Raw genomic sequence first — 14,603 nt, forward strand, 5'->3', positions numbered from 1 at the left:
TAAACTCCCTGGAGACTTCTTCCCACACTCAGGCACAGGGCCTGGCTGGCCTGAAATATGAGATCTGGTAGTCAGAACCATCCCAGCCAGCACCTAAGGGCCACCAAGTTTGTGGCTTTCAGAGAAGGAGTAGCATCTGTCACAGTTTAAGTGAGGAATGCCCAAGCTGTGTGATAGGACATTTTGTTTCTAACTGTGTGAAATAATGTGAAGGGAGCATCAACAAAGCAAGCCCAAATATATATATATATATATGAATACTTTTTTTTTTTTGGCACAGAATGAAATGTAGAGCATTTCTATGACCATGGTGAAAGAATCTCTTATGACTTGCAATAGGACTGGGTTCTCCAAATACCAAAATTGGCAATTGATTATGCAGGTTGTTGAATTCACAGCCCTGCTGCACTTTTATGAAGTTAGGCATTGATAGAGAGTGGGATTATGGTAAGTGGTGTGGTCATATGAGAGGATATGGGAGAAATCCAAGGCTCTCTAAAACACTGGATGCAAACACCCTTCTTACAGAAGAAAGCTCACAACTTCCTGTTTGCCCCACTCCTGAGGCTGTTTAGCTGGAAGGTGGGAATCAGTTTGGCCTAGGGGGTGAAAAGTAGATTCTGAGTAGGAAAGAGTCTTGGACCAGTACAAAATTGCAGAAACTTGTTAATTGATACCATCAGAAATTTGGGGAATATCTCTGGGACTTGATCAAGGAAGAAATTTTGGACCAGGCTGATCTTTTTTTCTTTTTGCCAGCTGGCTGGTACAGTGATCCAAACCCTTGACCTTGGTGTTATAACACTGAGCTCTAACCATTTCAGCAAACTGGCCAACCCTCAGGCTGATCTTCTTGATATGGATTTCCTTAGCAGGGATTTGGCATTCTCTTTCCTAGCTCCAGGAGCAGGATGAGCTCTAACAATTTGATGAATTGGCTAATGCAAACTCGAACCAAATGCTGGTCTACATGAAATGGAACTTAAAAGCCCCAAATCCCTCAGCATCATGTAGAGAAAGGGATTCAAAGATTTCTGAAGACAGGGTGCTGGATTAGCTCTATCTTGTACCTCCTTTCCATAAATACCTCTAACTGTGGCCCCTAGTGAACCCAGCACACTTTGTCCTTGCTTTGAGGAAAGTCTAGATGAGGAGTGCCAGGCAGAGGGGCTGCAATTTGAAATGGGTTCGCTGATCTCAGAGGAGAAGAAGAATGCAGAGGTGTGAGAGGCGGGGTGTTGGCACAACCCTCAGAAATTAAGTGGGAATGATTATCATAATATTCAGCAGGCTCTGAATGAGGCAAGAACTCATGGTGTAGGGTCCATAAAGTCTTATTTGATTTGCATAATCAACAAAACGTAAGGAATAAAACCAAACCAAACCCAAAACACCCTCTAGCTCTGGCAGAAAAGTCCTGAGGTTGAGCCACCATGATAGTTACAGGTCATCACCTAACACCTAGGCTTGAGTTAGTTTATTGACCTAGGGTCCTTGGATTGAAGGATATGCTACTTGCCCATGAGGAAGAACTGTGCTATACTGCTACATGAATATAATGTGAACATTTCTCTTGCTGTCTCCGAAAGGTCCTATGGCCATTTACCAGGGTATGGGCACTGGAGAAGGAGAAATAACCAAACCTTTCAAGGAACCTTGGATAAAGACTTTGAGCTAATACTAATTTCTTGGGTCTGAGAGTACCACCGTAGTCCCCTAACGTGAAAAATACCATTTTGACCCTTGTCCATGTCATTGGAGGCCTAGTGAGATCCCAAAGCTATCCTATATCTACACTTTCTGAGTGATAGTTGGAAAAGATCCCCACACTGGCTCCCTGACCCATTATAATATAAAAGGCCAAGTGAACAACTTTCAAATAGAAAAATCAACAGTGGTAATATATCTTTGAGGAGACCACAGAGATTAGTGTCTGTACCAACTACCTTTCAAGGTGATGACTCCTATCAAAACTCCATTAATTCCCCTTATTTTGCCAGCACAAAGTTATGTGGGTCTTCGAAAATGACAGTGAATTATTTTAATCAGGGGATAATTCCAATTTTAGCTGTTGTGTTAGATATGTGCTCCGTATTACAATCCCTGGAGCTAATGTGCACCTGCTTGGCTTCATTCTCTATTCTGAGGAACAGAAACCACTGGAAGAATTTTGCTATTACCTGGAAGTGATAACAGTTTTTCTTTACTGTTCTAACTTAGGTAAACCTTCATTCTCCAACTCTGTACCATAAATATCTTGATTCTCTGAGTATCCCTATTCCACAAGACAACAAAGTAATTCATTACATTGACTAAATCACATTAATAGGGACTGGAGAGCAAAAAGTAGCAGGTACTCCAGCTGCATTTATCTTCACAAGGTGGGAGATAAATCCAATGCATCTCAGCAAAGTTTCTCAAAGTGTCCAGTACCCTGGTGCATATAGGAATATTCCTTGCAAAGTGAAGGACAAGTAGCTATTCCTTGGTACTTCTATCACTACAAAAAGAAGTACAGTGCAATTTGGATTTTGTTCTACTGCTGTCAGATCCTGGCTTGCTGTTAGGCTTTGATGGTGAATGAAGGCCTAACTATGGGATATCAGGTAATCTTGTGACCCAAGGTGCACATCATAAGTCAAGTACTATATCAAACATCCAGATAGAAAGTCAAGCATGCCTGTAAAGACTCCATCACCAAGCGTACCCATGGGTACATGGAACTGGGCTCAAGTACATGCTCACAGTATAACTTAGTTGCATGGAAAGGTTACAATCAGGGAATCACATGTTTTCTAATGAAACCTAATGACCCACTTGCAAATCTGTGGCTTCCTATCTCTATGACTCTGAGTAGAGGTTTTGGTACCAAGGGAAGAATATTTTCACTAGGGGATAGAGCAGTGGGACCTCTGAATTGGAGACTGAGACTGTCGTGTGGACATTTCTGAGCTTTTTATCCTTAGGTGTCTGAATATGTGAAGGTACTTCCAAAAGTTCATGGAAAAATAGAATTAAAAAATAATGTAAGTCTTTCCTTGGACTTTTTTTGAAGTACCCTTGCAAAAGGAGTTACAATGTTGACTATGGCAATCATCCATACTGTCGAGGGGACATATGGTTATTGCTACACAGAGGTGGCAAGAAGGAATGCAAGAAACACCAGGAAATTCCCTGGGGCATCTCCACATGCCAGCAGGACTACCACGGCTCAGATCCTCTAGGAATAAAGGTTTAAGATGCCCCATCAAGCAAAGAATCAAGCCAACTGAAATGCTGGCCAAAGGCAGTGTCTTAGTCCGTTTTCTGTTGCTTGTAACAGAATACCTGAAACTGGGTTATTTATAAAGAAATGAAATTTATTTCTTAACAGATCTGGAGGCTGGCAAAAGGTCAAGGGGGTGCATCTGGTGAGGGTCCTCTTACTGGTAGGGACTGCCTGTAGAGTCTTGAGGTGGCACAGGGCATAACATGGCAAGAGAGCTAAGCATGCTAGCCCAGGTCTCTCATCCGCTTCTTATAGTTCCACTCCCATAATAACCAATTAATCCATGAACACATTAATCCATGAATAAGGTCAGAGCCTTCATGATCCAATCACCTCTTCGAGGCCCCACCTCTCAATACTGCCACATTGGAGATTAAGTTTCAACATGAGTTTTGGAGGGGACATTCAAATCATAGGCAGGGAGGACATGATGTGGCTAGCAGAGAAAGAATGTTATAAATGCCAGTGGCAGCCTCATGACCGTTACAGGAATGAGGACGTAGCAATGCCTCTTTTCCTCCTGGCTGTTTCTTTCTTTTTCTTTCCTCTAATATCTAATAAAGGATATACTGGTGACAGTTACAGTTACCATTTATTGCTTATATTACAGAATATTGAAATAGGATCAGTGTTATCAGTGGAGGAATAAACTTAGAGCTGGATTTATTAACAAGACATGACCATGGGGTATCATCCCTGTGTGGAGAGGATCAGTGTGTTTTTGGTTATACATGAGAAAGTTTCCTTATGTGAAAGAAAAACATGTGTAAGACATATGTTAGTGTAAGGTATGTCGGAGACCCTAGGGTTGGAATGTAGCAGACACCTGCTATTTTTGGCTATTAACACCCCTCGCCTTTATTTTGGTAAATAAACAACACATGGCCTCTTCTTTGGGTACTACTTTCCTCCCCTGGGGCAGATATGAATCCGGTACCCTGCCCTCTGTCCCCACCAAAGGAGAAGCATATGACTCAAACTAAATCACCCTCTCTACTGGGATCGGAACTGTGAGCAGAATGATTCAGGGAATAAAGGTGATTGGAAGTGGATCATTTGGATGGCAGTATCCTAAACAGAAGATTCAGAGATCCTGCTACTGAGGTCCCTGGAGGTCCTCTCATTTCTGTATTTCCTGAGGCCTTGTCAGTCAGCTCTTCCTTTGATTGGCTGAATGTCACAAATACCCTTCTATAGTGAGCTGAATGGTGGCTCCACACACGTGTCTACATCCTAATCTCTGGAACCTATAAATATTACCTTACTTGGAAAAAAGGGTCTTTTTGTAAATGTGATTAAGTTAAGGATCTTGAGATGAAGTCATCTTGGATTATCCCGGTGGGTCCTCAATGCTTTCACAAGTGTCCTTGTTTATTTTCATTTTGTGCGTGTGCGTGTGCGTGTGCGTGTGTGTGTGTGTGTGTGTGTGTGGTGGCTATAAGGGGATCTGAACCCTTGACCTTGGTGTTACAATACCACACTCTAACCAACTGAGCTAACTGGCCAGCCCCACAAGTTTCCTTGTAAGAGAGAGGCACTGGGAGATTTGACACACAGGTGAGAAGGCGAAGTGATGCCAGAGGTAGAGACAAGTGATGCAGTCATGAGCCAAGGAATGCCAAGGGATGCCAACAGCCACCAGAAGCTAGCAGAGGTAAAGGGGATTCTCTAAAGCCTCTGGAGGGAGTGTGGACCTGATGACACCTTGAGGGTTAGATTTCTGGTCTCCAGACTGTAAAAGAATAAATTTCTCCTGTTTTAAGCCATCAGCTTTGTGGTTGTTAGTTACAGCAGCCACTACAAACTAATACACCTTCCAATAAATTCATTTTTTGCTTAAGGTAGTCAGTTTCTGTTGCTTGCAGTTGTTATCCTAATTGTAACAGTTGTTTATCACTTTAATTATTTACTCTAATGAATTACCCTTTTTGACCAAGTTAGTTCCACCTGGATTCCTGTCACTTGTAACCTGTTCTGGCTGATATGACCACAGACAAAGCCTGTGCCAAATCCTAGATTAGAACCAGAGAATGTGGCTTCCAAGTCACTCCACGTATTGCCCACCCTTCCCAATCACTCAGACAGCACGTCAGGAAGCCAGCTCCACACAAGCAGAAACAGGTTTCTGGGCCTGGCTTTTTATTTGCATAATGGTTTTCATTGATATGCGGGAGTGGGAGGGAGTTGTGACTTTTCTGCCAGAACCACACACAACCTTGTGGTGGACTCAAGCCGGAGGATTCTCCCCTGAGCTTTCCCCACAGCAGCTTTAGTGACTTGTTTGTGGGGTCAGAAAGTCTGAAGTCATCTGGCTTCTTGATGTATTTGGTGAGACCATAATAATGGTGCATGCAGCCCTTCTAATCTCTGTTCTCCAACCTGTGCAGGAAAGCGATGTTTGTGTGGTGAATTCATGAGAGGTCCTTTGGCTTAGCTCCAGCCTCTACTCCAATCTGGAGACTTGGAATCCATGTGGGTGTTGGGGGCCCATTATGTACTAGGTCCTGTGTATGACACAGGACCTTCACACATGCTGTTCCTTCTGCTCAGAATATTCCTCCCTGGAACCTCCTTTGCCTATTAGTTATTTATGTTTATGATGATGGTCAGATCATCACTTGCTCAGGAAAGACTTCTCTGACTTTCTCAGGTAGTTGTCTCTGGTACTTTATACACACTTACAGTTCCCTGTACTGAGTAGAGCTCACTATTATATATTTACGTGATTATTGCATTAGAGCCTGTCTCCCCCAATAGCCTGTAAGCTTCATGAGTATAGGGATATATATTTTGTCCACCATTGTATCTTTTGAACCTAGTTAGCAGTCAATAAATCAGGTGGGTAAAGTAAATCAGAGAAGTGGCTGGGCATATATAACACAGTGTGTGTGGGTTGCGGGGCGACACTACAGAGAAATGGAGAGTGCATGACTCAAATTCAAATTTTAAAAATATACTACAAATACTGGTTAGCTAAACGAAACATGTCTGCAGGCCACTTGTAAAACCTCAGCTTATGACTCTTCCCATAGCTATTTGTTGAATGAATGACTGAAGAACCTACAAGGAAGTCATTGTAAAATCTTCCAGAAGCAAGCAGGGACCGGGAGGCAGAGCTGACTGGACCCCCTTTTCAGTCTTGTTCACACCCCTAAAACCACACGTAAACTTTGTGAGGGCAGAAGAAAGATGGAGTTTATGGAGCATTGGTCTTGGCAGACTAACAAGCCTGGATCCAAACCTGATTCTGCCACTTCTAGTTGTGTGACATTTGGGTAAATTATTGCTCCTCTATGAGCCTCAGTTTCCTCATCTGTGAAATGAGGATAATTCTCATCCCCCAAACAGGTCTCAGCATGATCTGGCTATCATCCAGGAGGTGCTCGGGAATCTTTAGCCTCCTTTTGGCTTTCTCCCTCTGGATCATGCCTGCTTCGTAGATGGCCAGAAGATTGCTTTACAAAGGTTTTTGAGTTGTTCTCCAGGCTCACAGAATCTAGTGTGGCACTATCTTGCCCTGGGCCTTTGGAGGAAGTTATGTAGCCTCTGGGTCTCATTTCTCAGGCCAGCATGAGTGGTCCTGAGAGGCTCACTACCACGAAGAACTTAAGCAGGGGAGGAATCTCTGCTCTGTTTCAGCTGACTCTAGGAGTGCGGGAAGGAGGGATGCAGAGCCCTGGTTTTAATAAATATGAGAGTTTGGAGACTCCTTGGGGGTCTGGGTCTCCAGGTCTACAGACCGTCCCTCCTGAGAGGTCTCCCGGGATGTCTCCAGAGACACCTCCGACACCCCATCAACGCTGCTCAGCAAGTCCTCAAACTCCCGGTGGTCACTGTTGCGCACGGCTGCCTCCAGAGCCTTCTGGCGCCGGTAGAAGTGGGAGAACTTGTTGAAGATGATGGTGATGGGGAGCGCTACCACCAGGATGCCCCCTAGAATGCAGCCTGAGGCTGCCAGCTTGCCAGTCACTGTCACGGGCACCACGTCCCCGTAGCCCACAGTGGTCATGCTCACTGTGCCCCACCACCAGCAGGCTGGGATGGTGTCAAAGCCCACGTCCTCCTCCTTTTCAGCTGTGTAGGCCACACCGGAGAACACTGACACACCTACGGCCAGGTACAGCAGTAAGATGCCCACCTCACGGTAGCTGTGCTGGAAGAGAATGTAGGAACCCAAGTCAGAGCTGGATGGGCTTCCAGACCTGGTACTGGGCACATGGAGAAACTGAGGCCCAGAGCATATAAAGGGACAGGTTCAAAGTCACAGAGCAAGGTAGAGCTGGTGCCAAGACCCAGGTCCCCTGACTCCAAACTAAGATCTTCCAACTATAATTGGCAGCAAAACTCCCTCAGATTTAGCACACTCCTAATCTCTTGTCCAAGGTGCCTTCTAGGCCATGGTTGTTTCTTCTAACTTTGGGGGTCCTGATGGCACCAGCCAGTGAATGAAAAGCTTGTGATTTTTATACTCTTGCAGAACCAAGAGAACTATACTTTACATTCCACAATGCAGAGTTGGTTTCATGTTCTTTTGATTGGTCTATCACATTTCTGACAAGTACAGAAATATTTTCTGCCCCTCAAGGAAGCTGAGAGGATACAAGTTCCCTAGACCACCCATTGAATGCACTTGCCTGTAGGTGTGTACACCTGCCCTGTCCCTGAGGTCAGGCCCTAGGACAATGATTCTCAAACAGGGCGATTCCCCCCCACCCCCACCCCACCCCTCAGGGGACCTTTGGCAGTGTCTGGAGCCATTTTTGGTTGTTACAACTGGGACAGGTGTGCTACTGTCCTATCTAGTGACTAAAGGCCACAAATACTGCTAAACACCCTACAATGCACTGGGCAGCCCCCCATAACAAAGAATGATCTGGCCCCAAATATCAATAGCTCAAGGCTGAGAACCCCTAGCCTAGAGCAGGGCCTTTCAAGCTGTAATGTGTGGAGGAATCATGCAAGAATCATGTTTAAAAGGCAGAACCCAACTGAGTAGGTCAGGCGAGAGATTCTGCATTTCTAGCAAGCTTCCTTCCAGGTTATGAGAAAGCTGCTGATCGCCAGGGGCCTCACTTTGAGTAGCAAGGCTCCGGGAGTATTTTACATCTGTATTTGGGACCCTGGCAGCCCTGATTACCCTCCCTCTTTGCAAACAAAGCTAGTGTCATCAGGCCCTGGCTCTCTGCATGGTGGAGACAAGGCAGTACTCTGGGGCAGAGAGATCTTCCCTGGACAGATGCAGAGCTCAGGGGGTCTGGCTAATGGGCTTCCCTGTATCTGCTCAGTGCCCTAGGATTCTGCCCTGGTCACCTACTGGCTTATAGTATCCTGGCTGCCCTGCCACAAGGACATGCAAGAGGCTTTACTAAGCCATGGATGGGAGAATCTTTGAGCATTTTCTATGGATCTTTAACAGGGTTACCTGGAGCTTAAGGAGAAACAACAGGAGGTGCTGGAACCAGGCACAGCTAGGCTCTTCTATGGCTCTGCCACTTACTTACTGAGGAAACCCTGACAAGTCCTGTCACCTCTTGGAGCCTCAGTTTCCACATCTGCAAAGTAGTGACATTAATACTTGTAGATGCTTAAAGTCCTTTAAGCGCCCCTATGCCCCTGGGATAAAGTCCAAAATCGTGGGCCAAGAGTTCATGGCCTTTCAGTACCCTGTCCCACTAACTTCTTCAACCTCATCTCTTGGCACCCCCTTTCCTGTGTGTCCCCCTTCCCAGTAGTCATCCCGTTCTCTCTCCAGGCCTTGGTACAAGCTGTTCACATCACCTCCCTCCCTAAACCAGGCTAATTCCACTCCCTGGAGTGTAAGCTTGCCAGGGCAGTGATCCACCCCCTGGACAGCACCTGGCACAAAGACAGTTCTCAATAAAGAGCAACCAGGCTTTAAAAGGCCAGCCCTCCAACCTCAGGTTCTTCATCTACGGGAAGAGAATAAATAATAGCATCTTCCTGAGGAAGTTGTCCTAAGGACTAAATTGATAATGGATGTGAAATTGGCACAGAATTAGTGCTCTGTAAGTGTTAGCTCCAGGGCTATTCCTAGACTTAGCCTATTAAGTGTGACCTATGACTATTTGTGCTCCCCGATGATGCCAGAAGAAAGGCTATAGTGGAGAAGCCAGTTAGCATTCTGCTTTGTATATTTTTGTGCTATGTATTATTTCATGTTTGACAGATATATCAAAAGTGACCTTAGTCTTGTATTTTGTTTGTCTGGTTTTTTGTTTGTTTTTGTTTTGGAAAAGAAAGACAAAGCTATGTTTCACACATAGCAAAGCTATGCTTCAGTTTTCTTCCTGGGAAATAGATATAAAAAAAAGCCCTTCCTTACAGGGCTGTTCGGAAGGTTAGATGATGTGAAATGTACACCTGGCCTCTAGCCCTGTGCCTGGCACAAAGGTCTCAGTGTAGTGTGTGCCTGCACGTGGCAGGCTTGTAAGTTCATCTGCTAACCTGCCCAACAGCTACACCCACCTCCGCCCTACCCCAACCCAGCCTCAGAGGCCCTACCTTGAGTGTGGCGCCCAGCGAGCGCAGCCCTGTGGAGTGGCGGGCCAACTTGAGCACGCGGAAGATGCGCATGAGGCGGAACACCTGCACCACCTTGCTCAGGTCGCCGATCTCCTCGCCGCCCCCGCCGCCTCTGTCACCTAACGCCATGCCGGCCAGCAGCGTGAGATAGAAGGGCAGCACAGACACGATGTCGATGAGGTTGAGAGGGTGGCAGAAGAAGTTGCGCGTGCTGGGCGCCAGCAGAAGGCGAGACGACACCTCGAAGCTGAACCAGGCGATGCAGAAGTACTCCAGGCGTCGCAGCACCGGGTCATCGCGCACATCTTCGGCGCTGCGGCCTGCGGCCACCGCAGCCACAGCGGCCGCTGCCTCTCGGGCCTGGTACTCGGGCAGGCTGTGGATGCACATGGCAGCGATGGAGGCGAGCACCACGCCTATGGAGACGCAGCTGAAGAGCTTGCTGGGCAGCGAGTAGCCGGGGTTCTCCATAGTGAGCCAGAGGCGGCGGCGCAGGCGGCCGCAGGGCGCCGCATTGTAGCTCGCCAGCTCGCGCTGCACGTCGGAGATGTCGTCTGGGCTCGGGTCCACGCTACTCGGGGTGTCGCTGTCCTCGTCCCAGGCGCGCGGGCGCGTCACGCGCCGCTCCAGGTAGGGCGCACGGCAGCACGTGGCCAGCGCGCTCTCGCCCAGGCCCCAGTAGTCGGCCTCCTGGCCGAAGGCGAAGACGCACAGCTCGTCGAGCACGTGCAGGCGGCCGGTGCGGTAGAAGTGCAGCAAGACCAGGAAGAAGCCCGGGTGCCGGTCGAAGTAGAACTCGCGGGCCGCCGCGTCGTAGTCGTCGCACAGGCGCCGCGCTTGCTCTTCGGACGCCGCCGCCTGCAGGCGGCCCAGCCGCGTGCCTGGGAAGCGTGCCAGGGCGTGCGCGCTCAGCAGACGCCGCACTCCGCCCACGTTCACCCGCAGGGCCTCGTCCCTTCGCCGCCAGGGCACCCTGGCGCCGGGCCCCGCGGATTCATTCACCATGGCTGTGGCGCGCTGGCCTGCAGACACCGGAGGGACGTGCTGAGGAGCGTCCTGGAGTGTCCCTTCCAGAAGGACCGAGTTAAAATCCCCTGCTCCATCCACCAGCCGTGGGGCGTTGGAGTCTCTGAGTGAAGCGCCTGGTATGCAGTAGGCGCTCATAGGTGTCAAATGCTCTCTGGATTCAGTAAAGCCTGGGTTTCAATATCCCGCACCCCCCAACTGAGGGACTTTGGCCAAATCACTGACCCCACCACTACCGTTTCATTTTCCTCCTGTGTATAACAAATGTTCGGATCTACCTTGAAGGAATATGAAAGCGATGGAATGGCAGGATGTCCTGGCACCTGGTGGGTGCTCATATAGGATGTCTCCTTCTCCCAGACAAACTTGGATGTCTACTTTGGAATCTTGCATATGTCAGCACTTTGAACCTCTGTTTCCTCCTCTGCAAAATTGGGATGGTAATGCTTGCCACCTAGGGTTGTTGGGAGAATCGGTTTAGATCAGTGGTTCTCAACATGTGTTCTCTGGACTAGCAGCAGCAGCATCACCTGGAAATTTATCAAAGATGCAAATTCTTGGCCTGCTGTTGACTTGCTGAATCAGAAACTCTGGAGATGGGGTCCACCAGTCGGTGTTATAACAAGCTTGAAAGGTGATTCGGATACAAGTTTTAGTGCTACTGATTTAGACTAGGTAAAGCATCTGTAGAGTCAGTCAGACCTGACCTTGAACCTTGGCTCTCTTGTATGAGTGACCTTAGGCAAATCATCACTTCTCTAAACTGCTGTCAAATGGAGATAAAAATATCCACCTAAAAGTGTGGTTAAAAAGATTGAATAACCTAATGTCTTTATTAGGCCTGGCTCACAGAAGAGGTTTACTAAATTATCCACCAGTGTCACTGTCTACTGGAGTCAGGTGAACCTGGGTTTATCTCCACCCTTGATGCACCTGGTGTCTTGAGGAAGCTATTTATTCTATAGGTTTCAGTTTCCTGCATAATGCATAGAATAGCACCTTCCCCAAAGGATGGCTGGAAGATTAAAGTAGATTATGAAAAGTGATCAGCCTTAGTGGATACTCAAGAAATGTTAGGTTCTTCCACTGCCCACTGACTCCTGGCTGTGTTGGAATTGAGGGTCTAGTGACTCACCTCCTGACCCTTGATAACCTCATCTGCTCTGCAGGTTCAGTAATGCCTACTTCTTGGGGTGGACTGGGGATTGAGTGTGCACCAAGCACCTGGCCAATGCCTGGCAGGGACCCCAAGTGCCCTTCACTTACCCTGGGCTTGGTGTTAAACGGGTCAGGATTCCATCCTTAGCTCTGTCACTTGTGTAACTTCAGGCCAGTCTCCTCTCTGCTCTGGGCTTTAGCTCTTTTATCTCTAGACTGAAGAAAATGGCATTTTAGATGAACTGTTATTGTATGTCTGCAAAGCCCCTGGAACACAGTAGGTGCTCAATAAATGTTAATCACTTGTACTTCCCTCTGATCAGACTTAAGTTCAGATTCTGAATCTGCTGCTTACTAGCTGTTGACCTCGATCCATTGCCCTCTCTGAGCTTCAATTTCCCCACCTGTTCAGTGGGTAACGTTTACTTTCCATGGGAGGCTATGAGGACTGAATGATGCAGGATGTTTCTCGGCAGCACAGTCCCTGGCACCTAATCTGTGCACAATAAATGTGTGTGATACAGCTCCACTCCCACCTCCTCCACCTGGATTTGACATAAAGAGATGAAGTTTCTAATCCAGTTCCACCACCCATATGCTCTTTGGCAAATTCCTTCATCTATCTGCAACTCACTTTCCTGCTCTATGAAATGGGATAATTAATTCAACAAACATTTCCTGACAAGAATCTGAATATCAGCAAGAAAGACTTGTTCAGAACCACCCAACTAGCCCATGGATGGCACAATTAAGGTTGGAAACCAGGCTTTTTGATTCAAAACTCTTCATACACTTACTGTGAGAGCCTACTACCTGCTAGTCACTTCACTGAGCTTCATATGAACACACCTCACTCTATTTACTTTCTTTTTCTCTTTTCTTTCTTTCTTTTCCTCTTTTCTTTCTTTCTTTTCTTGTCTTTTAAAAAAATTGTAACATAGTTCATTGTACATATCTGTGTTCACTCCGTTTAATTCCTGCACTGCGATGGTTTCTAATCCCATTTTACAGATGAGTAAGCAGGTCCAGCCCGGGTCTCCCCAAAGCGCGGTTCTCCCGCATTGCCCCCTCCTCTGGGGGTCTCAAAAGGCGCAGGGGCACCCCCGCCTCCTACTCGCGAAGCTCCGGATCTTCCCCGGACCACGCCCCTCCCTGAGGGAGGGCCTTTACCTGTCGCTGCCCCTCCAGGGCGCGTCTGTCCCCAAAGGCACCGAAGCTGGGGAGCCGCTGGTCTCTGCCCCGGCGCCCCCGCCGAGCTTCGCTGCTGCCGGAGGCCCCGCTGTCCCCTCCTTCCCAGTCTTCCTCCGTCCCCGTTGGCTGAGGCCTCATCGATCGCTGCCGGGGAGGGAGGGAGGCGCGAGCGGCCGGAGGCCGTGGTTTCTATTCCCGTCTCCGTTGTAGGGTGGCGGTGTCTGGAGACAGGGGCGAACAGCCAGGGCATCCCCCCAAGTCAGGGGCCCGGGAAGGAGGGGTCATTTAGAAGATGGGGATCCTTCGAGAGAGGGATTTCAGCCGAAACTTCCCTGGCAAAGGAACAACAATAGTTTGCTTAATTGAATGCTTAGTATATGCCAGGAACTCTGCTTCGGGTGACTTATCTCAGTTACTCCTGATACAAACTTGACAGGTACAGGCTCTTACGATCCCCATTTTACAGATGAAGCCCAGAGTGCGGGGGATCTGAGTCAGGGCTTGCAAAAGATGACTTCCTCTCCCGGTGAGCCCCTATGCTGGGCCTGATGGCTCAGTTCTGGCTCTTCCCAGTGGGTTGTGAAGCCTGAAAAGGATCATTTTTGCCCCCTGAGAGGCTCAGTGTCCTCACCTGCCCTGGGTTCCTGGTTCCTGCCTTCCAAGTGAGTTGCTAGGGCAAAGGAGAACTTTGCCAAAGAGCTTCGTGAAGGTTGTGTAATCCTCTAGCATTTATTGAGTGGCTACTGTGTGCCTGGTTGGGAGAGGGTACCGAAGACTTGGACCTGGATGAAAACTTTTCAAATATTGTTATTCATAATAATGACAATTGCCAACATTTATTAAACATTTACCTTGGGCCAGGTACAGGCCTCATCTCATTCAAGTTGCAAATATATTTGTGAGGTAGGTGCTATCATTACTCCTGTCTCACAGATAAAAAATGTAAGGTTTTGAGAGGCATGGTGACTTGCCCAAAGTCATATGGTTGACCTCTGAGTCCTCTAGGCCGGCAGTGTCCAATAGATGTAATAGGAGCCACATATAATTTCAAATTTCTGATAGTAACATTTAAAAAAAAGTAAAAAGGAACAGGTAGAATTATTTTTAATAGCATGTTTTATTTAACCCAATATGTCCAAAATATTATGATTTCAACATGGAATCAGTAAAGACATTATTAATGTGTATTTTACATTTTCAATTTTGTACTAAGTTTTCAAAATCCAGTGTACTAGTTTTTTATTGCTGGATAAAAAATCGGCACAACTTTAGCAGCTTTAAACATAAATATCTACTATCTCACAGTTGCTATAGGTCAGAAGTCTGGGTATGGCACGGCTGGATTCTCTACTCAGGGTCTCACCAGTCTGAAGCCAAGGTGTTGGCCAGGGTTAAGGTTCTCATCTTGAGTTTGGCG

At 47.4% G+C, this 14,603-nt stretch overlaps 1 protein-coding gene across 1 annotated transcript; it reads right to left on the reverse strand.

Moving 5' to 3' along the window:
* Nucleotides 1-6,950: 6,950 nt before the first annotated feature.
* Nucleotides 6,951-11,364, reverse strand: KCNS1 (potassium voltage-gated channel modifier subfamily S member 1). Its single transcript, XM_063076279.1, is given in 3 exon segments — nt 6,951-7,421; nt 9,791-10,833; nt 11,289-11,364. Coding segments are annotated over 3 exon segments (1,590 nt in total).
* Between the last annotated feature and the right edge of the window lie 3,239 nt (nt 11,365-14,603).

This window comes from Cynocephalus volans, chromosome 1 (assembly GCF_027409185.1).
Source record: "Cynocephalus volans isolate mCynVol1 chromosome 1, mCynVol1.pri, whole genome shotgun sequence".
Taxonomy (NCBI): Eukaryota; Metazoa; Chordata; class Mammalia; order Dermoptera; family Cynocephalidae; genus Cynocephalus; species Cynocephalus volans.